Source organism: Carcharodon carcharias, chromosome 17, assembly GCF_017639515.1.
Source record: "Carcharodon carcharias isolate sCarCar2 chromosome 17, sCarCar2.pri, whole genome shotgun sequence".
NCBI lineage: Eukaryota > Metazoa > Chordata > Chondrichthyes > Lamniformes > Lamnidae > Carcharodon > Carcharodon carcharias.
Window position 1 is genome coordinate 109811800 of NC_054483.1, and position 27423 is coordinate 109839222.

At 40.6% G+C, this 27423-nt stretch overlaps 1 protein-coding gene across 9 annotated transcripts in view; it reads left to right on the forward strand.

Moving 5' to 3' along the window:
* The first annotated feature begins 241 nt into the window (after positions 1 to 241).
* The window catches only part of slc25a28 (solute carrier family 25 member 28), a 166776-nt gene continuing 139594 nt past the window's right edge, over positions 242 to 27423 (forward strand). For 8 of the 9 annotated variants that reach the window (XR_005945647.1, XM_041209562.1, XM_041209559.1 and 5 more), the window contains exon 1: positions 242 to 952. Coding sequence is in view for 8 of the 9 variants with exons in the window: in XM_041209562.1 (XP_041065496.1) it covers positions 245 to 952 (708 nt within the window). In the remaining variant the exon portion in view is untranslated. The remainder of the gene's footprint in view (positions 953 to 27423) is intronic. The other variant, XM_041209556.1, reaches the window with a different exon arrangement.

Below are 27423 nucleotides of genomic sequence, written 5' to 3' on the forward strand. Positions count from 1 at the left end.
AGAGAAAAAAAAATCGTCCCTCCCCGCGGGCCACCTAGCCCGATGACGCCGGAGCGGGGGGGGGGGGGGGGGGGGGGCGTGGACGATGGACCGACAGCCGCCAAAGCCAATGAGGAGGGAGAGAGCCGCGTCCGTCATCGGGCCGGACCCAATCGCGGCTGAGGAATGCGGGAGGGGGCGGGGCGGCGGGGAGCGGGAGGGAGGGAGGGAGGGAGGGAGAGGGGGGTGGGGTGCGGTTACGTGGATGGACGAAAGTTGGGTTGAGGGAGCGCGCGGAGGGGTTGGGAAATTCGAGGTACGTCACAGGGCCTCGGCCCCCATTTTGCCTCCCTCCCGCTGCCAGGAGCAGGATGGTGACCGTGAGGGAGAGGGAGGGGGATGGCGGCGACTGTTTATAAAGACCGGAGCGTCGAACGGAGCCAGTGAGTGTGAGTACAAGTGCGTGCAAAACACAAACACACGGAGAGGACCCGAGGAAAAGCCCCAGGCCCCGGAGGTTTATTTATTTTGCTTTAATTCCCCGATGGAATTTGAAAATGATGGAGTGAGGATCGAAGTACCGGAGCGGGCCGAAGCGATCGCCAACGGTAACGGCAAGGCCAACGCCCCGAGCGGCGGCGGCGGCAGCGGCAGCAGCAGCGGCAGCAGCGGCATCGGCAGCAGCATCGCGGCCGGCTCGGTGGTGGCCACCGTCGCCCGCAAGTCGTCGCCAGCCCTCGCCTCCCCGCCACCTTTCTTCCACATCTTGGTGAAGCCGCCGTCCCCGCCCAGCCGTCTTTTAAATATTATGGACAATTTCTCGGATGAGAAGAAGAACAGCAACAGCAGCAACAACAGCGAGGGAGAGTACGAGAGCCTTCCCGAGACCGCTTCCACCTCCACCCATATGATCGCCGGAGCGGTGGCCGGTGTCCTGGAGCACTGCGTGATGTACCCGATCGACTGCGTCAAGGTATCTGCCTTCCCTCCTCCCACCGTCCAGCCTGACCGAGGTGTTGTGGGGCGGGGGGGGGAGGAGGAGAGAGGTGGAGGAGAGGGTATCGCTTACACTGCCATCTGCCTTTGCACTAACGATTTTGCACCCCCCCCCCCCCCCACTCCAACTCCAACTCCAACTCCAACCCCCTCCCCCCCCCCCCAAAAAAAAATCCAGAGTCCTGCACCTTTTTTACTTTGGAGGAGGAGGAGTTTTCACCCCTATTTTTCTTTCTAAAAACCCTCCTGCAAATTGCAAAGGAGGGGAGAGGGAGAGCCAATTTTATCCAAAACCCTCCTGCAAATTGCAAAGGAGGGGAGAGGGAGAGCCAAGTTTATCCAAAACCCTCCTGCAAATTGCAAAGGAGGGGAGAGGGAGAGCCAAGTTTATCCAAAACCCTCCTGCAGATTGCAAAGGAGGGGAGAGGGAGAGCCAAGTTTATCCAAAACCCTCCTGCAGATTGCAAAGGAGGGGAGAGGGAGAGCCAAGTTTATCCAAAACCCTCCTGCAGATTGCAAAGGAGGGGAGAGGGAGAGCCAAGTTTATCCAAAACCCTCCTGCAGATTGCAAAGGAGGGGAGAGGGAGAGCCAATTTTATCCTCCAGAAAAACGGCACTTCTGATCCTGCCTCCCCCGCCTCTCTCTCTCGGTTGTTTGAACAGACATCTCCTCCTCTCTGGGAGCTTAACATGCAGAGTTAGAGCAAGGAATAAATAGCTACGCCTCGTGTCTCAGTACCAGTTTTATTTCCTTGAGGATCAGGTTTAGTAGTGTGTCTATGTTTTGGGGGAGAGTTGCAGAGTTTAAAGGGGGGGGAGGAAGGTCGAAGATCAGGAACTGCCATCAGAGCTCTCTTTGATTTTATTCCAACGAATGAGGACTTTAAACTACTGCAGTAGTTCCCTCCACACGGAAGTTAAAAAGGAGAATACATAACAGCCATGTGTTGATCTGCATTTCATTTTTTGTGAAACCATACTTGATGTTTTTTGAGCATTTCCTTATTGCAACAGAAGGAGGACAATAGGTACACTTTGTACTGCTTTTTATTTTGTTTTAATTACTCTTGGAAAGACCAGAGTAGTTCGCCTCTGAGTACAAATTGAAGTAGTTGGGGGGGGGGGGGGGGGGGGAAGGGTAGTGGAGAATACCTGTAACTGCATATCAATCTGTGTTTTGTTATGCATTTCTGAATCATCCTTTTGGGAGAATTTTTGCACAAACTTGTGAGAAAAGGAACAACAGCAACATGGCAACCTGCATTTATTTTGGTGGAAAGACTGGAGCTTAGTATCATTTTTTCCTATAATTCTTCTTGAAGGGAGCAGTAGGGAAGGGAAGCAGAAAATATGTGCTAACAGATGATCTAAAAATATTGTTGGAAAGTTGAGGCTTGTTTGAGAATACCCAAATTTGTTTTGGGATGCTGGGTGGGTTGCGGAGAAATTGACTCAAACTTCTTTTTTAAAGTAACCTTTAGAAAGGTGAGTGTTGAAAGATACCACGGAAGAGAATGCCCTGCAAACTGCAAATGTTTCCTGGGAGGGAGAGCTAGACTAGTGCTAGTCCACAACTATGTTTAATTAAATTAATGTAGCTTAAAAACATCTGGACAAGAGAGATTTTTGCAAGTCTCTTGACAATGGTACCAGTAAATTTGCATGTTGGGAAGGCTTGAAGTATTGCAACTCTTAGAACTTAGTTTATTTGTGGAGTTCTTCCGTTTCTAACTTTGCTGCACACACCATAGCAGCTTAAAACCTTTCTCCCTTTTTCAAACTGTTTGCATTGGGAATGGTTGGGGCTGCCCTGATTCTCAGCAAGTGAACTGAATATTTGAGATTTCATTATTTTAAATGGGATCTATTTTAATCTTGTTTTTGATTCTGACTTCTTCCCCCAACAAAACTTGCATTTGAGGGAGAGTTTGAGAAGGGGTTGAGCAGCACGCTTTGTAGAAGTCTTTGTTTTATATTACCTTTGGTTTATCTTGATTTTTGAGGAAGAATGAAATAAGAACAAGTATGTCTTTACTCCTCAATGTTTTGTGATCTGTTTGCATTGTGGTTACTTGTGTGTAGCTAAGTTGGAGAACTTAATTTTCCCATCTGTGTAAATAAGCTGAACTGGATTTGACATTTCTGATATTCTACTTAATTCTTAGTGCTGCTTTTTCAGTGATTTGGTAAAGTAGAATGTTAATTCAATTGTGTAATATATTATTCCCATACATATTCAGGAAGTCCTCACTTGTAAAAGGAGACATTGGCAGCCATTTTGTTACTGAGACCAACATTCCTAAAGCAGATCATTTACTAATGCGTAACTGTCTTGACAAATAAAATCAAGACTCGTACCTTAGCGTTCATACAAGGAATGTTGATGGCATACAAAAACTACTGCCGGTTTTGGGTGGACATTAATTGCTTTGCTGTGTATTGACTGATGTGATGAGATATGCTGAGTACATTCTGTCCAGGCAACGCCTTTTGTAACTTCAATATATTCTAGTTGTATGTGTAGTGAGTGAAGTGATAGCAGCTATTTGGATGGTTATTTTCAAGCTGTTTTGGAACCAAATTGAACATGCTTATTGATTTTGGTAAATGCAATTTAAATACACAATCATTTTAGGACCCATGCACTAGGCTGTTGATGTGGGCCAGTTCATTCCATCCTTGCACTGCAAACTCCACTATGTTGAGATCAAAGCCAGTTGGCTGACTCTTTGTTGGGGTTGGACGGAGTAACAGAGGTCTTTTTATGAATTTGAAGGGTATAATGATCTGAGTAACAGAATTGAAGTTCAGTGAAGGTATAGGCCAGCTAAACCTTACTTGATTTCCTTGCATATGACTTTATAAATCCTCTGTGCTGGGCATTTGTTTTAAGCGGTTATGCAAATATGCCAAGGCTGAGCATAAATATACAGATAAGAAAAATTGTGGGAGTACCTGACCCAGAAACACAGGCAGGCCTGTATGAACCAATCAAGAATTTGCAAAAGAATATATGTAATTGAGCACAGTGTAAGAAATTAGATTGATTGGAAATAATTGCGCTGCCTGTAGGCATCTGATTTGGCATTCTCCTACGTTGGGGGAAGTGAAAACTTTTTTTTTTGTGTGGCATGTAAAATAAGCAACCATGGAAACATAATGCCTTGCTGGAAGAAACTGTTTCTTCAATGAATTCTCTTGGCCTCTTAATTTAAAATTGGTAATCTTGTGCACAAATTGATAGTGGTATGGGTTATGGGCACAGTGGCGTTGGAGCTTTTAGTGTGAAAGATTATCTGCGTTGTTTTTTGAGTACCGGTAATTATTTTAAAAAATCACGACTGTTATTTGCATGTTGTTGTCCATGGATTTGTATACTGTCATTCCTCTGTTTGCAGTCAGTTAACCAAAGGTGAAAAATATGCTCTTGTGCAGTGCTTATTAGTTGACGTCACCAGAGGTAATTTAAATCAAATATTACTTTAAACACCAGGACTGCAACTTGATATGTATACCTGAGGATCGACAGCCAGAATTCTAATGACCTTGTGGATCTTACTGACAGCTGAGGGCCTGGTGGGCACCAGTTTGAAAACCTATGATGGGACGGATGAAGATGAATGCTGAATTTAATTTTGATACTATTATATATTGCATTTGTAATTTAAACCTACATAGTTTTGTGTATGACCATTACATTTGCCAACGGTGCTGTAATCCAGTGTCCTGGTCATACATATGCCTCAGCTAGCATCATTGCAACAGACTATCTGATCATTATCATGTTGTTGTTTGTGGAATATTGCTATACTCATTGGCTGCCACATCTCCTACATTACAGAAGTGACTACTCTTAAAAAGGTGCTTTGTCAAGTAAAGGGTTAAATGGTCCTTCAAACTGCTGTGAAAGGTGCTGCTGCAGTATACCTTTTTTATAATGTCCAAACTTGTATAAAAATGTCCTATGGCTCAGGCATGGGAGGGCTACTGACACACAAGATGTTGAACATTGAACAGAACAAGGAGAGAACAAAATAGGAGTATGGATGGAACAGGGTTTAAATTGCTTGTAAAGACTTTTCTATAGGTATCATGCAACTCAAAATAGTTATAAGGTAAATTGCTTAGAATCAGAACCTTCTGAGTATAAATTGAAGATAGTGTGTGTAGCTACATGTTTAAGTGTCTGGGATGGAAGGAAACTGATCCACTGAGGGAAATCATGACGTGGTTTGTACCATGACATTCATCATGACTTGCAGTTTTCTAATATCCAAGGGTGTTGGTTGGTGTGTAGCTACATGTTTAAGTATCTGGTATGGAAGGTAAGTGACCCACTGGGGGAAATCATGACGTGGCTTGTACCATGACATTCATCGTGACTTGCAGTTTTCTAATATCCAAGGGTGTTGGCTGTCTTTTAAACTATGTTGCTATGTAATTTATGATAGCTAGCTAGTAAGGGCTTGTTAATTCTGGTAAAACCATAAATATGAGAGCGAGAATGAAATAATTGTAAAAAGTGCTGACCTGAATTATCAGATCTGAAATATCAGATTGCAGCAATGCTTGGGAAGCGAAAGTGGAGTCCTGCCTGTTCTTATATTGTGAAAATTCTCCCATCGATCAATGCCCATTATATGGAGTTCACTCAGTTTATACCAGGAGAAACTCAGTTTTGTTTATGCCAGAGCAAAAATATGTTTGTAGCATTACAGTTTTGAATAATGCCATCCCTAATATCTAACAAGCCAGGAGTAGTAAAATAGCATTATGTTGTAGGAATAGGCTTGAGAGCTCAGCCCACATTGGGTCCAAACAATAGTCGATCCATGGGTGACTGAATATAACAAAGGTAGGGTTCTTTGCTTCTGGTATGAGGGAGCAAAATCAATTTGCAAGATAATATTTGTAGCCTCTGGAAACAGCCTTGTAATTTATTCTTGGTAGCAAACAAAATGCTGAAAACATTCAGTTAACACTTTGGGTGCGAATCCTTCAAACTGCAGTATGATAACAAAACAGCATTTGAAAGAGAAGGGGCAAGCGTGTACCTCAATGAAGTGCTTCAATGGAGATCAGGCGATAGTTAAGTGGTAGCAGTGAAACTAGCATGAGAGAAATTCAACAAACATAGCATATAAACAAGACACATGGTGCAGGGTATGCTTGCCCTCAAGCAGACTTGGCATTAGAAGCTTGAGAGTTTTGAAGTCTGTTTATGGTGTGTACTAGTATAATGTTAAATAGCAAATTAACAGTTTGAATAAATTTAGTCTTGGGATTGATTTGTTGTTTTAAATTAGTAGACTTGTGTACTTCTGTTTTACAAAACTGAATTTTGATCTGTAGCTGATTTTTGAGTGGATGTCATTCTATCACAACTGTAATACCGCCATCCTCTGTCCACCAGAACACTGGCCTCCTTTTTTGGAGTGTGACAACGCACCTGTTTTGTTCCTCTTAGCTCACACACACATGCACATGTGCATACACCAGCTGCTGAGCATTGGCTGAAATAATCAAAATGGCAACTCAACCTGTATTGGGTAAATATCGAAGATCCCATGGTACATTCTGCCCTGGCCATTGTTTTCTGTAACAAGAGAAAAAGGTTTAACTCCACTGTAATTCAGCTCTCTGGTTTTTGAGAATCCTTGCTGTGTGCAAAATGGCTGCTGTGGTGTCCGACAAAGCATCAGTGACTGTACCCCTCAGGAACATTTTGAGTTGTAATGTAAAGCCCTATCTAAATGTAAGTTTTTTGAAAATTCTTGCTATGTAGCATATAAGTTTAAAATGCTATTGGCTTCCTCCTGTGCTTCACTTCAAATCAGCATTAGTGGAGGTTTCTCCTACAGTTAGTAAGAATGCACATGTAGCAAAGAGTAGCTTATTCTACTTTCCACCTGTACTATACTGTAGAGCCTGGATAAGATCAAGCATTTACTGAATGGAGTGTTTAATTTTTATATTCCAAGCTTCCCTTTTTGAAGATTGCAGGACTGAAAAAGTGAATAAATTGATAAAGCATCTTGTTTACATTGCCTGGATGGCTTAGTTGGTTTTGTCTTTCGTTTGTGTAGTTTTAAAAAAGTATTCTGATTGCAATTCTGCCAGTACAGTTTACAATCACTTGTTAAAAGATGCACAGTCAAAATATTATGAACTCCAGATTAGTATTTACATTTGTTTGAACTTTTAAGATTTTGCTGTGTAAGGAAAAATATTGAATATTTTCTGGACTGCCAAATTAATAATTGAGGCTAAGTGATCCTCCTATGGTACCAGGAGAGTGAGACTTTTTTCTGATTTTAAAGTAACAATCCATAGTCACCACAGGTTGTCACCTGCTAACAAGTGAGAGGGCACAGTAAATTCTTTTTAATTTTGCTAAAACTTAATATGCACTGTATAAGAGATCTGCTTTCAGTCCTGGTAATGGCTGCAAGTATTTTTTTAACTAGAGATGTGTGATAGTTGATGTTTCAGTAACTTGGTTGTTACGTAGATTAGTTGAAGTTTACCGATGTTTAAAGTTTGAAACGTTAGTAACCTGGAGTAACTTTAAGTTGTGCTTGCTTGCATGATTTTGTCCTATCAGTTACTTATCTGCTTGTCTTTTTGCCTTAATGTTTATTAATGCATGACTTCATGGACATGATGTGGGGTGGTGGGGAAACCCTCGATCAGCAAGCTACAGAAGTCATCTGGAGAAAGCTGCAATTTACAGCAGTTTGTTTTTTCTCAGTATTTGCCATTAATACTCAGCAATGACATATTTGACATATGGAGGATTCTTCACATTATTTTCAAGATGGACTTACCTTGCAAAACTGCGGTTTGTTTATACTGTGATATAACAAAACCTACACCATTGTAATGTGACTGCCTGTTAAAGAAGAACATTACATAATTTTATTGAACAGCATTTTTTGCTAGAACCAAATATTGATTTTGTTTTGTCCCTCCTGCCTACCCCCATCTGCATCAAAAACCACAGTGGTTTCCCTGGTAACAAGCTAAGCAACAAAATTGTTGGTTACTATTGCATTCTGGGAGAGAAACATAAAATACAGAATGCTATTATCTGGTAACAAAAGGGTGCACTATCTGGGAAGAAGTGTCTGGTTGACCCTTGCTATGAAGATGAAATCATTCAAAATGAACTGGTCTTTTGTGCAATAACCCCTTGTTTAGAAACTGGAATTGATTTTAAATGGGTGGCTCAGATATGCACAAGATTTAATGCTGTATGTCGCTTTACCATGTGTAGTATTCGTGTTAATTTTCTGAACAGGAAAAGCTTGCTCTGTTTTCTCGCTTAGCTTTCAACTTTCCTGTTTTGTAGACTTCTAAATCCAATGTACACTCGGTAACTGCACATAACACTCCATCTATAATGTGCCGTCTAATGGTTCGTTTTGTATGTTTTCTAAACATTTAGAGGGCTTGGTCGGATTGTTTTGTATGGGAATTGAGTTTTTGGGATAGGAATGAAAAAATCCTAACTTTCACTTATCAAAAATGACTCATAGGCTTGGATTCGTTTGGCTTCTGGCAACTTAACAGTTTTTTCTCTTGTGGCATTGAGGGTTGGAAAATGATTACACACTTAAAACCTTGGGCAGATATCAGTTGAAGACTTTGCATTACACAATCAGAATGATACCAGTTTAAATCATAATCCACTTTTTTGTCTTTGCATTGCTACTTGGACAGTTAATCCAAAGCTGAGGAAAACTTACTGAAATGCTCTTAACATGTTGTGACATTCTATTGTTGGTATGACCGAACCAATAAGAAATGGCTTCCTTCAGTGAAGCTAGCTTTTAAAACTATTCCGAATCTCTGTGGCCAGTATGCTTGCAGAAGTGTTGGAATGTGAAGAGTCCGGTGCAACCACACTTAATGACTACTGAGTTTCATTTTAACACTTGGTCTGTTGAATAAATTTGAATGTCAATCTGGCAGCTTGCTCCCAGGTCTCTGCCAAAACCACTTGGAAAGTTTTATAGTAGTAACTTGAGGGATGGTTGCTTCTGTTTTTTTAAAAAGAGCGCTTTTTTTTTGTACAGAAGTATTTGTATCTACATTGGGAGAGAACCCCATAGCTTAAATCATCAGGCACTTGTATGAACAGAGATTTGCTTGGTCTGGCCACTTGTCGCAGTTAGAAAGCAACTCCATGTGCTTATTTATATTTGTAGTTATTTTTCTCTTCCTCCTCTCCCTATCTCATACTGCACACATCCTGACAACATGCATTCCCCAGCTATTGGGCTCTGAAGTGCACGGGCATACAGAGGCTAATCTGAGGGTCCAGGTGAGAGGAAGATGACCTTTATTAATTGAGCCTCACTCTGAAGGAAGAGGCCTTTTTAAACGTGCTTATTTTTGGATTGAAGCATTCAGAACTGGATTCAGGAAATGTGAGCAGGGCTGGTAATACAATCTTAGCTTCAGCTACTTAAATTGACTTAGCTGCTTTTATAAGCATGATTTTCAAAATCTCTGCATTCAGTGCATAAAACAAATTAACCTACTGTGTAATGTGAAATTTCAGAAATGCTTCAATGTATTGAGAAGGTAAAGTTTCTTGGCATCAATAAGAACTGTTTTGTAGTTTGCAGACCTTGAATTATTTCCCATTGAACGGTAATATAGGGGAAATATGAGCAGTATATGCTTGCTCAGTTTTCTTGGGAAAAATTGCTTCAGTAATTCAGGCTGCAGACAAGGCAACATAAACAATATTAATTCTGGCCAGTAAACCTGTAATGCTCTGCCATTGTATTTTTTGATGTGGCCAATTAAATCGAATGTTCTGTTTCGTAGATATACATAAGTGTAAGTGTGGCACGGTTGGATGTTTCTAGTAGATCTTTACATAACTATTCAGGGGAGAAAATTGGGAGGTCAAAGCTTTACTTTGCAAAGTTCTCATTTGCTTCAAGTCTTGTTATCCTAGAGATGGATCTGAAAACTTGGCCTTGATGACTCAGAGCACAATCTGTAATTTACTCCATCAAAATGTATCATAAACCCCTATGGAAGATTTTATGCCAGGGCTCATGTCCTAAGCAAGTGGTACCAGAATGAACTGGGTGGAAAGGGGTCTCTGCGTTTGCATTTGACAGTTTCTGGATAATGGGAGACCTTGTTTTGCCAAGTTTTTAAGTGGGAATTCTCACTAAAATGTCAACCTACATTCTGCCCATGTGCTTGTAATGATTTGTGATCTTCTAACATGAGGCAAATAGCTACCACTGAGTCAAGTCTGACACATTTGAGATTAAGAATTTTTTGTTGATCATTGTAATGTTCACATCTCCCACTCAGCTGAGTGTTTCTCATCCCAATTTGAACTTTGATCAAATTTATATCTTACAAGTTTTCATTAATCATTGAGCTGAGTTTTAAAAAAATTTTATGGGATGGGAATGTCGCTGGCAAGGGCAGCATTTGTTGCTCTTCCTGAATGAGTAATGTAAAAAAGGGCAAGTACATGGTCTATAAAGAAGGATACTGATCAGCTGACATTTATAGATAAATCAGAATTTAGCAAAGTAAAAATTTAGCCCACAGGTTTCATTGTTAGACAAATTGTTTGGAACTAAAAAGTATGAAATGGAAGAGAATGAATAGCAGCTATGGCAAAATGCAGTTTTTCATATTTTCATACCAGCAAACCTACCAAAAAAGGGTAGACATGTGCCCCTTTACCTCCTCTATCCTCACCATCCAAGGCCCCAAAGTCGTCTTCTAGGTGAATCAGCGATTCACTTGTATTTCTTTCAATTTAACATGCTGTATGTGCTGCTCACAATGAGATGTCATATACATTGGGGATGCAAATTGAGCACACCTCCACTCAGTCTGCAAGCATGATCCTGAGCTTCCCGTTGCTTGTAATTTTAATTTCACCACCTTGCTCTTGTGCTGAAATCTGTCCTCGGCCTGCTGCATTATCAAGTGAAGCTCAATGCAAGCTCGAGGATCAGTTCTGGTGTGTAAATGTTTAAAACATGGCATGATAATGTTTTGCTCAAGAAACACCAAGCATTCTTGTAAATTTCTTTTGTTTTTCAACAACAGGAGTGTATTATTCCTTTTACTATTGATAATGTTATCTCTAGTACTCCCACTGCATATTCTGTGTTTAAAATTCACTATGAAGATTATGGTGTAATAGTGCCTGATTAGCTGAACATTGGATAGAAACCTTGGGTTTATTTTTTATTTCTCTTAATTTTTTTTTTTTACTGGCTGTTGTTTCAATTATTTGGGTTCAGATCCATTAGCTTAGCCACAGACTAGGAAGGTCTCAGGTTTTATTATGTAGAACTCATTGATGAAGAGCCTCACCTAATTATGATTTCCTTCATAGTGAAGGTGTGCATCAAGATAGTAACACTGATGAATGGCACTGTTGTCAGACTGGTGCTTCCCTTTCTTAATGTTTGTCGACAATGGAATCTTATTCACCAGACTCTCAGCACTGTTGTATCCTGGAAGTGGGTAAATGATTGGAGACACGCTTTGGGAAAGGGGAGTGAGATTGCAAATTCTGTATTCAGAAGCGTGAGTATGAGCATGCTTCTGCTCTAGAATTACAATGAATGCAAGATGTACTATAAATAAAGGACCCCTATTATCATTCTAGTGTAAAACCTCTTGAGGGTAGTGCAGTTGATGTGCATATGGACTTTGAAAAGGTGTGCAATAAATTGCCCTGAGGTAAATGTGGAAAAATCAAAACCCACTGGATGATTAGTTACTGATGGTATGGATAGAAAATTGGCAAAGCAGGAAGTAGTGGAGGGAAGTATCCCAGGGGTTGGTATCTGGGCCACAACTCTTTGATATATATTGGTCTTGGCTTTGTATATTTAAGGCAAAATCTAAAAGTTTGTAGATGTCACAGCAGGTAGAGAGGATCATATAGACTGATAACACAATATGCAGACACATAGTAAATGAAATTTAATGTAGAGTATGAAGTGATGCATTTTGCAAAGAAGAATGTGGATAGGTATATTTTAAATTGTAGTTTTTAAATGGCTGCAGGAACAGAGCTGGGGGGCTCACATGGACAAATTTTTGAAGGTGGAAGCAAAAATTGAAGTTTTAAAAAATAAATAAATCTTGGACTGCTTATAACTGCAAGCAGCGAGTTATGCTAAAATTTTTATAAATCTCTGGTTAGACCTCAGCTGGAGTGTTGTGTCAAATTCTGGACCCAAATGTTGCCTGTGCTGTCTCTTTGCGGGAGTTATCCATTAGCTCCAAAACCTTGCAAATGTTTTCCTTTGAGGACTTATCTGGTTCCTCCTTAAAGGTTACTGTTGAATCTGTTTCTGCTACCCTTTCAGGCAGTGGATTCCAAATCATCATAAGTTATTAATTTTTTTTTTTTAAGTTCTCATCTTCCTTCTGTTTCTTTACCAATTACCTTTAAACCTGGTTACCAGATTTTTTTCAATGATATGGATCCAGGGATAAATATTGACCAAGGCAACAGGAAAACTCTCCTCTTTGACTGGTGCTTTGCACCCATCTCAACAGGCAGCATGGCATCTTGTTTAGCACCTCGTCTGAGACTATAACTGCAGTAGTCCCTCAGCCTTTCACTAAAATGTCTGCCTACATTCTGCCCATATGCTTGTAATGATTGTGATCTTCTAACATGAGGCAAATAGCTACCACTGAGTCAAGTCTGACACATTTGAGATTAAGAATTTTTTGTTGATCATTCTGTAATATTCACATTTCCCACTCAGCTGAGTGTTTCTGACCCAACAAGAGATGAAGGAAAGTGATAAGTAATGGGAGAAGAAGAGATTTTTTTTGTAATTAAAAGAGTGCTGGAAATTCTTGGGTCTGGCAGCATCTGTGGAGAGAGAGAAAGAGTTAATGTTTTGAGGCAAATATTACTTCAGAACTGGAGGGTGGAAAGGTAATGCTGGTGAAAGGGGGAAGGAAGAACAAAGAGAGACCTAGAATGGGAACAAGGGTGGAAGAAATTAAATGACAAAGATGTCTTGGAGTAAAAGGCAAAGCGAGAGGTAATGGTTGTGGTAAACAATCAAAGCATTTGTCTAGAGTGAGTGAGTGCAAATGCCAGAATAATTAACGGCTCTGTCCAAAAGCAAAGCATGAAAAACAAGATCAAACTGACACACGGCCAAAAAAAAAACAAAATGGGAATCGGAGTTCAAGGCCTGATGTTATTTAGTTCAATGTTACATCCAGAAGGCTGTAAAGTGCCTAATTAGAAGGCAAGGTACTCACCCTTGAGCTTGCATTGAGCTTCACTTGATAATGCAGCAGGCCGAGGACAGATTTCAGCACAAGAGCAAGGTGGTGAAATTAAAATTACAAGCAACGGGAAGCTCAGGGTCATGCTTGCAGACTGAGTGGAGGTGTGCTCAATTTGCATCCCCAATGTATATGACATCTCATTGTGAGCAGCACATACAGCATGTTAAATTGAAAGAAATACAAGTGAATCGCTGATTCACCTAGAAGACAACTTTGGGGCCTTGGATGGTGAGGATAGAGGAGGTAAAGGGGCACATGTCTACCCTTTTTTGGTAGGTTTGCTGGTATGAAAATATGAAAAACTGCATTTTGCCATAGCTGCTATTCATTCTCTTCCATTTCATACTTTTTAGTTCCAAACAATTTGTCTAACAGTGAAACCTTGTGGGCTAAATTTTTACTTTGCTAAATTCTGATTTATCTATAAATGTCAGCTGATCAGTATCCTTCTTTATAGACCATGTACTTGTCCTTTTTTACGTTACTCATTCAGGAAGAGCAACAAATGCTGCCCTTGCCAGCGACGTTCCCATCCCATACAATTTTTTAAAAACTCAGCTCAATGACTAATGAAAACTTGTAAGATATAAATTTGATCAAAGTTCAAATTGTGTTGAGTTTGACTGTTGCAAGCCTTCTGTTGTGTAAATGTTTAAAACATGGCATGATAATGTTTTGCTCAAGAAACACCAGGCATTCTCCTTGTAAATTTCTTTTGTTTTTCAACAACAGGAGTGTATTATTCCTTTTACTATTGATAATGTTATCTCTAGTACTCCCATTCCTATTCTGTGTTTAAAATTCATTATGAAGATTGTGGTGTAATAGTGCCTGATTAGTTGAAGTTATACGGTGTACTCATGTTCATTTGAAGTTATTCACTTTGAATTTAGTACAGAAAGATAGTTTGGGGTTACTGTAGACTTTTGGATATTCTGAAAGCAAATCTGCATTGCACAGTCAGAGCTAGAGTAGACCAATAAACTATTTGGTGTGACCCAACTAACAGCTAGTATTTTCTTTGCAAGACACAAAAAAAAAGACTTGCGTCTATATGTGCCTTTAATGACCTTGGGGCATTCCAAAATACTTTACATCTAATGAAGTACTTTTAAGAGTGGTCACTGTTGTAAGGTAGGAAGCATATACTACAAGCTCCCAAGACAGTATGTGATAATGACCAGTAATCTGTGTTAGTGATGTTAATTGAGGAATAAATAGTGGCCATGACACTGCAGAACTTTTGCTGCTCTTCAAAATAGTGTCATTATATATTTTAATTCCACCTGAGAGCAAACGGGGTCTCGGTTTAACGTCTCCTCTAATCAGTGCCACATTCCCTCAATATTGCACTGGAATATCAGCCTAGATTTTGTGCTGAAACCTCGAGTGGGAGTTTAACCCACAACCTTCTGGCTCAGGTGAGAGTGCTACCAGCTGAGCCATGGCTGGTACTCATTCACTTAGCTGATTTGTGAGGCAGCTTAGATTGTATGAAACTACATAATGCCATTCTGTAATCTGCATTGTAATCTTTCCCTTTTAGCATCCAGAGGTGAACTTGTATAGTTTGGACAGCTCTAGGAATGCTGAAATTTTTAAAAAAATGATTGTGATATATTGATGATGTGAGGTGCTGTGTGCTCTTAGTCCAGTTTTGCAATTGCAGTTGTTTTATTGATTTGTGCTGCTATATTTCGGGCTTACTGTGAATTGGCTTTACCCTTGACCCCTGGAGGCAGTTACAATATTATGACTAGGGCACCACCAATGGCTGCACAAATATTTTGAAGTTTTTATTAAAGCTAGAATGAATGGAATTGAAAAGGACGTGAATCTGATCATTTAACCATATTTATTCTAGAATTACTTTTAAAAAAAACTTCAATTTTCTCCCTTCCTCTTGAAACTGTAATTGATGCTGGAGTACCAGTCCATACGTGCTCATTTCTCTCTAATGTTTTGCGTAACTGGATAAGAACTTTGTCACTTCCCATCTCTTTGAAGGTGTTAATCCATAGGCACTGAAGTAGTTGCATCATTTCTAGTGCCCCACTTTTTCCTTGTTGGTTGTCAACTAATTCATCAGATTGGGATTTGAGCCTAGTGCAAAAGAAAACATCAATATGAAAGATAAGGCTGAAGCATTTGCAACAAACTTCAGCCAGAAGTGCTGAGTGGACAATCCATCTCGGCCTCCTCCAGAGGTCCCCAGCATCACTGATGTCAGTTGTCAGCCAATTCTATTCACTCTGCATGATATCAGAAACGGCTGAAGGCACTGGATAGTGCAAAGGCTATGGGCCCTGCTAATATTCCAGCAATAGTACTGAAGACTTCTGCTCCAGAATTTCCCCTCCCCACCCCAGCCAAGCTGTTCCAGTACAGCTACAACACTAGCATCTACCTGGCAATATGGAAAATTGTCCAGGTGTGTTCTGTACACACACAGCAGGACAAAGCCAACCCAGCCAATTACCAACCCTTCAGTCTACTCTTGATCATCAGTAATGTGATGGAAGGGGTCATCAACAGCATTGACAAGTGCCACTTGCTTAGCAATAGCCTGCTCATTGGCACTCAAGTTTGGGTTCCTCCAGGATCACTCAGCTCCAGACCTCATTACAGCCTTGGCTCAAACGTGGACAAAAGAGCAGAACTCCCGAGGTGAGGTGAGAGGGACTGCCTTTGACATTAAGGTAGCATTTGACAGTGTGGCATCAAGGAGCCTTAGCAAAACTGGAGTCAGTGGGAACCTGGGAAAACTCTCCTGGTTGGAGTCATACCTAGCATGAAGGAAGGTGGGGTTTTTAGAGGTCAATCATCTCCGTTCTAGGACATCAGTGCTGGAATTTCTCAGGATAGTGTCCTAGGCCCAATATATTCTTCAGCTGCTTCATCAATGACCTTCCTTCCATCATAAGGTCAGAAGTGGGGATGTTCGCTGATTGCATTTATTTGTAACTCCTTATCCATTTTCTATTGTAAGTTACTAGGACATTCTATAATACAATTTAACTGTTGTGATTTTGCAATAGTTCCGATGTTTTCCAGGCCTCAACTGTATGATGCACTGGAATGTGAAATGAGAACGAATGAGTGGAATTGCTGTGCAACACTTCATTTGACTATAACATATATTGGACTGATTTGTACATGATCATAACTAGAGACTTTAATGGGAGTGCTGCAATTATAAATGTGCCGTTCTTCTTCCAGTACCTGCAGTCTGGAGGATAAATGGGAATTTGGTTAGAACGTTGTTCCATAAAAGCACATGTCTCCAAATTCATTACCCACTAAAAAATGTTGGTTTTGATTATATTTTTAAACATCTAAATGAAGAGCTTCCCAGTACATTAGTACACTGGATCTAATTATTACACAGAAGGGTATAGCATGCAGCAGGATAGGAATCGGACATTGAATATATAAGGGGGGGTGGGGGGGGGGAGCGGGGGGACAGGGGAGGAATTGGTGCTTGATGGTCATTTGCACCAGATAGGAACCAGAAAGCTTGATGTTGTAAAGTTGCCTTAAGTGTGGCTCCAACTGAAATACCAGCCCTCCTTGGCTATTTTTGATATCATTGACTGGGAAACTTGTCATTTCAAGTCTGTATTTTGTGTTGAATCCATTTGATTCTTACTAACGGCTTAAGTTTGTGTTATGTAGCAGAATTATATTGCAAATCATCCACCAATACTTTTAGCAACACTACTGCTATCTCTTCGGTCACATGGAAAGGTCAACTGGCTTATGTTATGTTAGCTGTTTCTATCCTGGAATTTTCTTTCTTGCTGTCACCTGTGTTCTTTCCTTAGTTCACCTTTTTTTAATGTTCGTCTGGAACTTGCCAGACATGTTTTGCAGTTTGAAAAGTTGACTGGATTTTGAGGGGTTGGAATGAGTGGACTTGTTAACAAATCGTAATTGGCAGTTAATTTTTACTCAGATTTGACATGACAATGCAGGTTTTTTCAACATATTTCACTTTCTTGCTCAACTTATTTGTTTTTCTTCTTTCCCCTGCCTCTCTCAAATTAAAATGGAGTTCATTGGAGTGTGCCCCCCCTTCTAAGGTCTGCATCTATTTGCACCTTCCTGTCCTGTGAGAGAAACAACAGCTAATTGAGGGCATGAAGTGTTTTCCTTTAAATTGCTGAGTATCTTTTTACTGCAGCAGCTCACTGAATAATATTGAAACACAGTTGCTACCTAGCCCTTTAAACTTTATCATCATCTCCCTGGAAGATGTGGATGATAGTTCCATTTTTTTGGAGGGTCTGTCTAATAGTGTGATGCAGGTAAAACGTTAAAGTTGACCTCCCTTTCCCAATGCTGTTCTTTCTGCTAACTTAGCTTATAGCAGCATTGATGGCAAATAATTTGACCTAAATCTTGAGAGTCAATAGATGAGGAAAGCATACAGCTGATGGCTGGTGCATGTGATTCAGTCAGTATCCCAGTAAACAATGTGGTTAGACAGCAGACTTGTCCATCTTTAGAAAAGCAAATCAACTGCCCCCAGAACTAATCTAGTCTTGAGGGAAGTTTTTCTGGTTTGTCTTCGGGGCTGTGTATGATGTTTGTTTTTGGAATGACTTCCTATCAGGTAGTGTTGACTTGCTCTAAAACCTGCCAGTCTGGCACTAGCTGTTGAATTCCAGGAATATTTGTCCAAGTATAGTAACAAAACTGAAACTAAATTATTTCCAGGAATTGGAGGTTCTACTTTGTTCCTTCACTCACTCACTAGTTGTATAATTTTCTTTTTTGAAGGGCTAGCTGGTGAAGTTTGAGTGTAAAACTATTTACTTTTATTTTCAGACTCTCCCACCTGTGATGCTGAGTTGCCATTGGTGCTGCTCTGAAACATATCACCAGCTGATGCTGTTGGTATGTAAAGTGATTCTCCCCTCAAGTTTTCTTTCCTTACTTGAAAGGTGCCTGTTCTCTGGTTACTGGTTCTAACCAAGATGCTACCTTGTGGATAGCGAGTGAACGGCAATCGCAAGCTCCTCTCTGCTCCTCTACTACTGTGTTTCTACCCTCTCTGCTCCTCTACTACTGTGTTTCTACCCTCTCTGCTCCTGCCAAGGATATACAAGTTCTGCTGTGAGAAGCAGGCACACCCAGCTCAATATCTTATGTAAACACCTGTTTTCTTAAAAGCATTATTTACTGCTGTACTTTCATAATGAACATTATAATGTATAGTATAATTTGGATTGGGGGGGCTGGTTCCTGTGATTATTAATCCACTTGAAAAGGGACTCTTCAAACAAAAATATTTGAGAACCACTGCTGTACCCTGTAAAGAAGTAGGCAAATCCACCAGTTCATAAAATGTACAAAAAGGTGGGTCTGCAGTGCTGGAGGAACAAGATATACAGATCATTTGTTGTTGAAATGCTGTTGGATATTTTAACCATATAACCTAATTGCAATTAGTGTATTGAGACTACTTTAATGTACTTCGATGTTGTGCCAATCTACCACTTCAAATTGTTCCCATTACCAGCACCAGAAGCACTTTCCCATGGGATTATAGAGCTGAAAAGACTCTCCAGCTACAGCCCAGTTTTAGAAGGATAAAATCTCTAATTGGAATTGTTGACTTTTTTCCAGTTTGGCTGGACATAGTTTGAGCTTCAATTAGCAATTGCATGTTACTGAAGGCTGTAATTGAGTAGTTAAATTAGTTATTGCTGACCTTCCTGTAGGGAATTGTTAAATGTGATAAAGGTTAGAACTGTTCAGATGAACTGGATTGCTGTACTATGATGTGACTGCGTAGAAATGGTAATCATTTATTAATGTGAGTGGATAATGATGATGGGGACAGCATTATAAAATGCTTGTTGTGGGCTCATAACTTGCATTCCTGAAGGGTGAGAATTTTGTATGCCTGACTCACTGGGAGTTCGTTTTTCAAGCTATCAAGCTCTTATCTTGTTTACACTGTATTTCTTATCAGTTACAAAACAAATGCACGTGTGCGGTAAAAGTTTGCTGGTATGATGTGGATGCCAGAGGAAGAATTGAGTCCACATGTGGCCTGATATTAAGTCAAAAACATTCATTGTATATTTTTTATACAACATTTTATTAATTTTAAATTCCCAACAGCAAATTTCCAGACTTTCCCTTGGATCAGTTCATGTTCTGATGTTCGGGGGTGGGGGGTGGTTGCAGTGGTGCAGGCAGTGGATGAAAGTAGAGAGTTTTGCTGCTACACTTTGCATGCCTTCACTAAAGAAAACTGGTATTCATCACGTCAGACCTATTTCAAAACTAGTTTTCCATTCAAGTTATAAAATGTCCTCCTTGGTTTACATAAATGCAGTACTTTTTGAGTGGTGGGCTGACAGATTGGCTGATGTGGCTTTGGTCATAGACTTGTGGCATTAAAATGCTTTAAACTAGTTCGGTATTCAAGTTGGGTTTCTATATTGTGGTTAAGTCACTCGGTAAAATTTTGAATTCTGGTGGAGTCCCTGTTATGTACATGATCAGTAAGTTTTCCTTTTTTCTTAAGTGATTCATTAACTCCCTTGCTCTGGAAGGTATATTTTGGTTTTGAACAGACAAAACTAAACAATTTTAAAAAGTTAGTGTTAGTTTTTCACTACTGAATCAAGTTGGAATTAATTGGAGAACAGTGGGCTGATACAATCAGTTGATAATTAGAGATTCCTTTTGCACTTGCATATCAAATGTGGAATCAGAAAAGCTTTGTTTAAGGTTCTAATTATAAAAGGATTTATCAGAGAACATAGTTTGGAGAAAGCTACATTTGCTGGAGCCCTAATTTTTAGAAACCACTAAATTTAGGGTGGACTAATTCCAAAGGCTTATCAGAGACTTTCAGTGTAATTTCCCTTCCAGTGGGAGGATATGGCCTTTCAGACTCTTTTGTTTATGATGGATTTCCACAGTCATTGTAAACAAAAATATTAAAAGTTTATTCATGTTTTTGTAAGAGCTTTGGACTGCAGCCTGTATAAACGGACTATTTAAAGATGATTGGGTTCTGCCCGTGCACGTCTCATAACCCGGCGCCAAATACAGTGCTTATGGAAAGGTCATGACCTGAAATATGTGCAACTTGTTAAGTGAAGGTTTCCAATGTTACTGTGATTGTACCTGTTCAAATGGGATACCACAGTCTCTTTTGTGACACCTATGATTGTCTGGAACTCTGTGTGGTGTTTCTGTTGTTTAAATCTGATGTATAAGTTGTAACTTCAATCATGATTCTAAACATAGTGAAGAAATATAGTGCTGTTTAGGATGTACATCACTTAATTCTGCAACTTTTCCTAAACCTTTTCGGCCTTGCTACCCTCCATTTCAAAGGCCTGTCTCTTGACTGTTCTTTTAGTCATCACAATGTTTCCTCCATTTTTGGCACAATACTATTCAAGTCCTGTGGTTGCTTTGGGTGTTTCTTTGTGGAAGATACTTATATAATGCAAGTTGTTGCTTTCAAACCTTTTTGTAGGGAAGAAGCAGGTTGTGTTTAAATGTTCTTGGGATTTTCCACAACAATTAATTACTTTTGATGCAATTGCTCTTTAATTCATGGCCAGCAAGATGTTACAAATAACATGTCAGATGAAGATTAGTTAATTTTTCAGCAAAATACTGCAAATGCTAGAAGCCTGAAATAAAAACAGAAAATCCTCAGGCCTGGCTGTGCCTATGTGGAGAGAAGCTTGTAACGTTTCAAGTCAATCTTTCATCAAACCATTCTGAAATGTTAACTGTTTTTCACTCTACACAGATGCTAAACATTTCTATCATTTTCTGAATTTATTATTCACAATGCTTGAGGAAGCACTGCCAGAAACGAACCTGGCAGAACTCACTGCTCCTCTTCAAGTAATGCCATGGCTTCTTTCAGGCCTGCTTAAACAGATTGGGAATGGGCCTTGATTTTGCCTGAAAGACAGTACCCCTAATAATGGAACGTATTCTTGTCACTGCACTAAAGTATTGGCCTGAATCATATGCACAAGTCCTGGGGTGATACTTGAACCTCTCAATCTTTGATTGTGCTGCTGGCTTAAATCAAGTTAATACTTTTACTACAGGTAAAGGTGGTCATAAGATTAATTAAAAATCAAAAAAAAATCTTCACAACTTCAAGGGATTAGATGCAGCATTTTTGGTCAAATTAGCACATCAATTTGGGCTACTGATTCTGTACAGCTGAGCAATCTGTATATTCCAGACTTCCAGCTGTTTTAAATCTTGTTCCTGGTTATTTGGTGCATGTAGTTTGAAGACTGGCAGACAGTGCAACTTTTTAAAACCTGCGTGTTACTCCCTAAACATCCTGTTCACAGCAGTGATCTGGATTGAGCAGTAGAGTTGTTGGGAGTCTTCACTTTGGCCGATGCAAAATCTGAGGGTCTTTTTTGTTCCTCAAGGATTCTGTCAAGGGCTGGTGTGAGGAGCTGTATGAATGGGTGGTCTCAATGAATCCTATTTGAGATCAGTGAGTATGAAAACTAGCACAGATTGGGTAGCTTCCCAAAGTTTGGGGAGAGTCATATAGTTGTTTAATTTGTGCACACCTGACCCATGGAAACTTAAGTATAAAGGGACTTTTCACCGACTCTGTCATCCCTTGTTTGTTCATCGTGTAACCTACTCCTCCACCTCTAGGTGACAAAAGTAGATCAATCTCTTATGCTATTACCTCCAACCCCTTCCTCTCTCAAAGAAAACTGTCGCTTGTTATCTAAATTGAATGTAATATCCGAGAGTTTAAAATTATGAAGGGATTGACAGCATAGACACAACAGGTTGTTTCTTCTGGGGAATCTAAAACAAAGGAGCACAACTTCTGAACAGGGGGCTGATCACTTAAGAGAGATAAATTTCTTAGGGTTGCAAATGTGAATACTGCATTAAGTATATTTAAGGCTGTGTGACAGATTTTTGGTGTCTCAGGGAAGCAAGGGACATGCAGAGTGGGTGGGAAAATGGAGTTGTGGTAGAAGGTAAGCCATGATATTGAATGGCGGAGCAGGTTCAAGGGACCATATGGTACTTTTTTTGTGTGGTGTTCGCTGTTATGTGGACTGTCCTTTACACTTATTTAATCGCTGCTATAATACAAGGGTTAATTATTACTTTCCTGCAAGAGTCTGGGATTTGCAACCTATCCACATGGTATGCATAAACTTAATCAGTTCAAGCTTAATTGTACAATATGACCAGGTTGAATTTAAAATGAGAAGCGAATTGGGAGGGTTGAGGTAGGGAGGGTTGAGGTAGGGAGGGTTGAGGTAGGGAGGGTTGAGGTAGGGAGGGTTGAGGTAGGGAGGGTTGAGGTAGGGAGGGTTGAGGTAGGGAGGGTTGAGGTAGGGAGGGTTGAGGTAGGGAGGGTTGAGGTAGGGAGGGTTGAGGTAGGGAGGGTTGAGGTAGGGAGGGTTGAGGATTTGATATTACAGCTTGCTGCCTGAAATTTTCTCTATCTATCACAAATTGCATAGACCCATCTTACTAGATTTTGGTTCCAATTTAGTATTGATACTTTTGTGTATTGTCTAGCCCAATTACTTTGTTACATTGCTGCATCAATGACCCCTGCAACATTTAATTGTTAGCAAATTGCGATTAAGCTATTGATATGAGACATAGAGATGAAATCCTTTTTAAGGAAACAAAGTACACTTGTGTAATTCCTGTCTATAATCTGAGGCCACAACTTAAATTTACCTTGAACAAAGCCAGTAAAAGCTTTTTGAGCCTTGGTTTATCTTTTCTATAATTAATTCAATTAGTTTTTCTTTATCTATTCTGTGTTGTCAATTTTAAGTTGAACCTAATCACAGAAACTTTACAGTGCAGGAGGCTGTCATCTGGCCCATCGAGTCTGTACTGGCTCTTTGAAAAAGCGTTCTACCTAATCCCACTCTCCTGCTTTATCCCCGTAACCTTGCACATTCTTTTCATATAGCAATCAAATTTTCTTTTGAATATTTGATAGTCCCCCCACCACCCTTAGGAATTTGGTCCCAGACTCCAGCCACCCTCTGGGGGTGAACATTTTTCCTCACCTAATTTTTTACCCCTTTTGCCAATTATTTTTAACCTGTGCCCTCTACCTCTTGATGTTTCTTCAGTGGGAACAGTTTCTCACTATATTTACCCTGTCCATATCCCCTTGGATCTTGAATACCTCTGTCAAGTCCCTTCAGCTGCCTTTTCTCCAAGGGAACCATTCAAACCTCTCCAATCTATCCTTGTTGCTACAGTTATTTATCCCTGGAATCATTCTTGTGAATCTCCGATGCCTTCACATCCTTGAGTATGGCACCCAGAAGTGGACTCAGCACTCCAGATGAGGCCTAACTAGTGTCATGTACAAGTTCAACATGACCTTCTCCTTACTCTTGTACTCAGTGCCTTCATTAATAAACCTAAGATACTATATGCTTTATTAACTGCTCTCTCAATATGTCCTGCCATCTTCAATGACTTACATGCATATACACTGAGATCCCTCTGTTCCTGTACCTCCTTTAGAAATTCTCTCTCATGTTATCTCACCATATTCTTCCTGCCAAAAGTGAATCACCTTTCTCTTCTGTGCATTGAGCTTCATCTGCCACTTGTCTGCCCAATCCACCAATTTAACTATATTCTTTTGAAATTCAAGACTATCCTCATCACAGTTGACAACATTTCCAATCTTTGTATCATCTGCAAATGCATCACTTGAACACTGCAGTCTAGGTCATTAATATGTACTAGGAAGTGCAAAGGTCACAATACTGACCCCTGGGGAACTCCACTACAGAACCTCCTCCAATCTGGAAAACAACCATTTATTTATTATTTTTTCTGTTACTCAGCCAATTTCTTGTTCAAGTGCCTGCTTTCCCTTTTATTCCATGACCTAGAATTTTGCTCTCCAGTCTGTGTGGCACTATCAAGTGCCTTTTGAAAATCCACATACATTACATCAACAGTATTGCCCTTAGCAAGTTAGTTAAACATGATTTTCCCTTGATGAATCCATGCTGTCTTTCCTTAATTAGCCTGCACTTGTCTAAGTGACTGTTGATTTTTGTCCCAAACGCTAGTTTCTAGAAGTTTCACTGCCACTGAATTCAAACTGACTGGTCTGTTGTTGCTGGCTTTATCCTTGTTTGCCTCTTTGAACAAGTAACATTTGCAATTCTCCAGTTCTCTGGCACCACCCCAGTGTCGAAGCAAGAGTGGAAGATTTTCTCCACTGCCTCTACAATTTTCACTCTCACTTCCCTCAGTACCCTTGTATGCATCATCTAGTCCTGGTGCCTTATCAATTTTGAGTAATACCACCTCCTTCTCAATCATAAGTTCTACTGGTGTACTAGTTACCACCACCTTCACCTCTGCCTGGTAGCATCATCACCCTCTATAAAGACAGATGCGAAGCACTTGTTTAATACCTCCACCATTTCTCCTGCCTGCATGTGCAAGTACCCTTTTTATCTCTAATCGGCCCTACTCTTTTACCACCCTTTTTTATTGATATGCTTATGGAAGACCTTGGGATTCCCTTTTATGTTAGCTGCCAGTCTCTCTTCATGCTTTCTACTTGCTTTTCTTATTAGTTTTTTCACTTCCCCTCTGGTCCTCTTTTATTCAGCCCAATTTTCCATTCTATTTTCTACCTGATATCTGTTGTCCATCTGTAATTCTCTCATCATCCTGGGGGCTCTGGATTTATTTGTTCTACCTTTTCCCTTTTAAGGGAATATACCTTGACGTTGCCTGCAATACTTTTTCTTTGAAGGTGGCCCATTGTTCAGCCACTGTCGTTTCTGCCAACATTTGATTCCAGTTCACTTGACTCAGATGCATTCTCATCCCATCCAAGTTGGCCTTCCCCCAATTAATTATCCCTGCTCTGGATTGTGCCTTGTCCTTTTCCACGGCCTACCTAAACCTTATGATACAATGGTCATTGTCCCTCAAATGCTCTCCTGCACATGGGCCAACTCATTCCCCAGGAACCATGTCCAACAGTGCCTGACCTCTCTTTTGACTGGAAGCATACTGCTGCAGAAAATTAAATGTTCCAGGAACTCTCGCCTTTCATGTCCTTTTTCACTATTCCTATCCTATGTTTGGATAATTTGAAGTCTTCCATTATAATTACTCTGTAATGCTTGCACCTCTCTGTATTTGTTTCGCTACATCCCTTCCACTAGTTAATGGTCAATATACTACACCAATGTTATTGCACCTTATTCATTCCTTACCTCTAGCCAGAGAGAGTCTGTCCTTGATCCCTCTGGAACATCCTCTCTTCAGTACTGTAATGTCATTTTTAATCAAACTGCCACCCTCCTCTTCCTTCCTTTCCTGTTTCTCCTAAACACCTTGCACCCAGGAATAATTAACACCCAGTTCTTCGCTTCTTGGAGACCTAGCTCAATTATAGCAATAATATCATAATTCCATTTGTCAACCTGTGCCTGTGGTTCACTAATCTTGCTGACCACACCATGCATTCACATACGTGCACATTAACCTTGATTTAGGCTTTTTTACTTTTCCCCCCTTATTCTCACCCCATCTAATGACTTACTATTGCCTACTCTAATTCTATCAATCTCCCCAAGTATTCTTTTTACCTTGATGCTGTTCTGCTGTATCTCCCTTATCAGTTAATACTTCTTTACTTACCATTGCCAATTTTTCTCCCCTCCACTCTGAATTTCCCCTCAGGTTCCCATCCCTGTGCCAGTCTAGTTTAAATTCTCCCTAACAGCACTAACAAACCTCCCTGTGAGAACATTAGTCTCAGTCAGTCCCATTAAGGTGTAACCTGTCCTTGTACAAGTCCCACCAGAACCAGTCCCAATGCCTCAGAAAGCTAAAGCCCTCCCTCCTCCATTTCTCCAGCCATGTGTTGAACTGCTCAATCAACCTATTTTTATGCTCACTAGCACGTGGCAATCTGAGATTACTGCTCTTGAGGTCTTGCTAACTCCCTGCTCTTTCCTAACTCCCTCAAATCTGCTTTCAGGACCTCCTCCCTTTTCCTACCTATGTCATTGGCCCCAATGTAGACCACAACCTCTGATTGTTCACCCTCCCACAAAAGGATGTCCTGCAGCCACTCTGACATCCTTGACCCTGGCACCAGTATGGCAGCATACCATCTTGGAGTCACGTCTAGGGCTGCCGAAATACCTGTATGCTCCCCTAACTATGGAATCCTTTACCACAATAACTCTTCCACTCTTCCTTCACCTGTGATGCCACGAAGTTGGGTCTTGCTAAGTCCTCTGGGGAACCATCTTGCTCACCAGTATCCAAAATGGAAAAACAAAGAGTGAGAGTTCCTCAGGTGATTCCTGCACTACCTGCCTGTTTCTGTTAGATACTCTGGCAGTGACCCATTTCCCCCTCTGCCTCTGTGCTACTTTGCAATGTGACCATCTCTAAATGTGTTATCCAGGTAATCCTCAGCCTTGCAGCTATGCCACAGTGACTTGATGCTGCTAGAGCTCTGCAACCCAGAGCTCAAGTTTCTGCAACTGGTGATATTTCCTGTAGATGTAGTCATCGAGGGCTGTTCTGTCTGCCTGACTTCCCACATCCTACAGGATGCACATTCCACATGACTGAGCTGTACTAACATACCTTAAACTTTTTATAAAGTGTTTGCTACAGTACAGTGGTGGTAGTAGGGGACAGTATAGTCAGAAGGATTGACACTGTTCTCTGCAGAAAAGAGCACGAGTCCAGATGGCTCTGTTGCCAGGGTTTCGGACTTCTCAGTGCTGGTGAGGGGGTGGGGGGGGAACCCTGTTGTCATAGTCCATGTTGGTACCAACGACATAGACAGGACAAAGGAAAAAGTTTGGCATTGTCAGTATGAGGAGCTTGGCACCAAGTTTGGAAGCAGAAGCTCAAACAAAGGTCATAATCTCTGGATTATTACCTGAGCCATATGCAAATTGGCATAGGACAAATCCAATTAGGGAGCTGAATACGTGGCTCAGACTGGTGTGGGAGAAGTGGGTTCCAGTTTGTGGGGCACTGGCACCAGTACTGGGGAAAGTGGGATCTGTACTGTTGGGATGGTCTACACCTGAACCATGC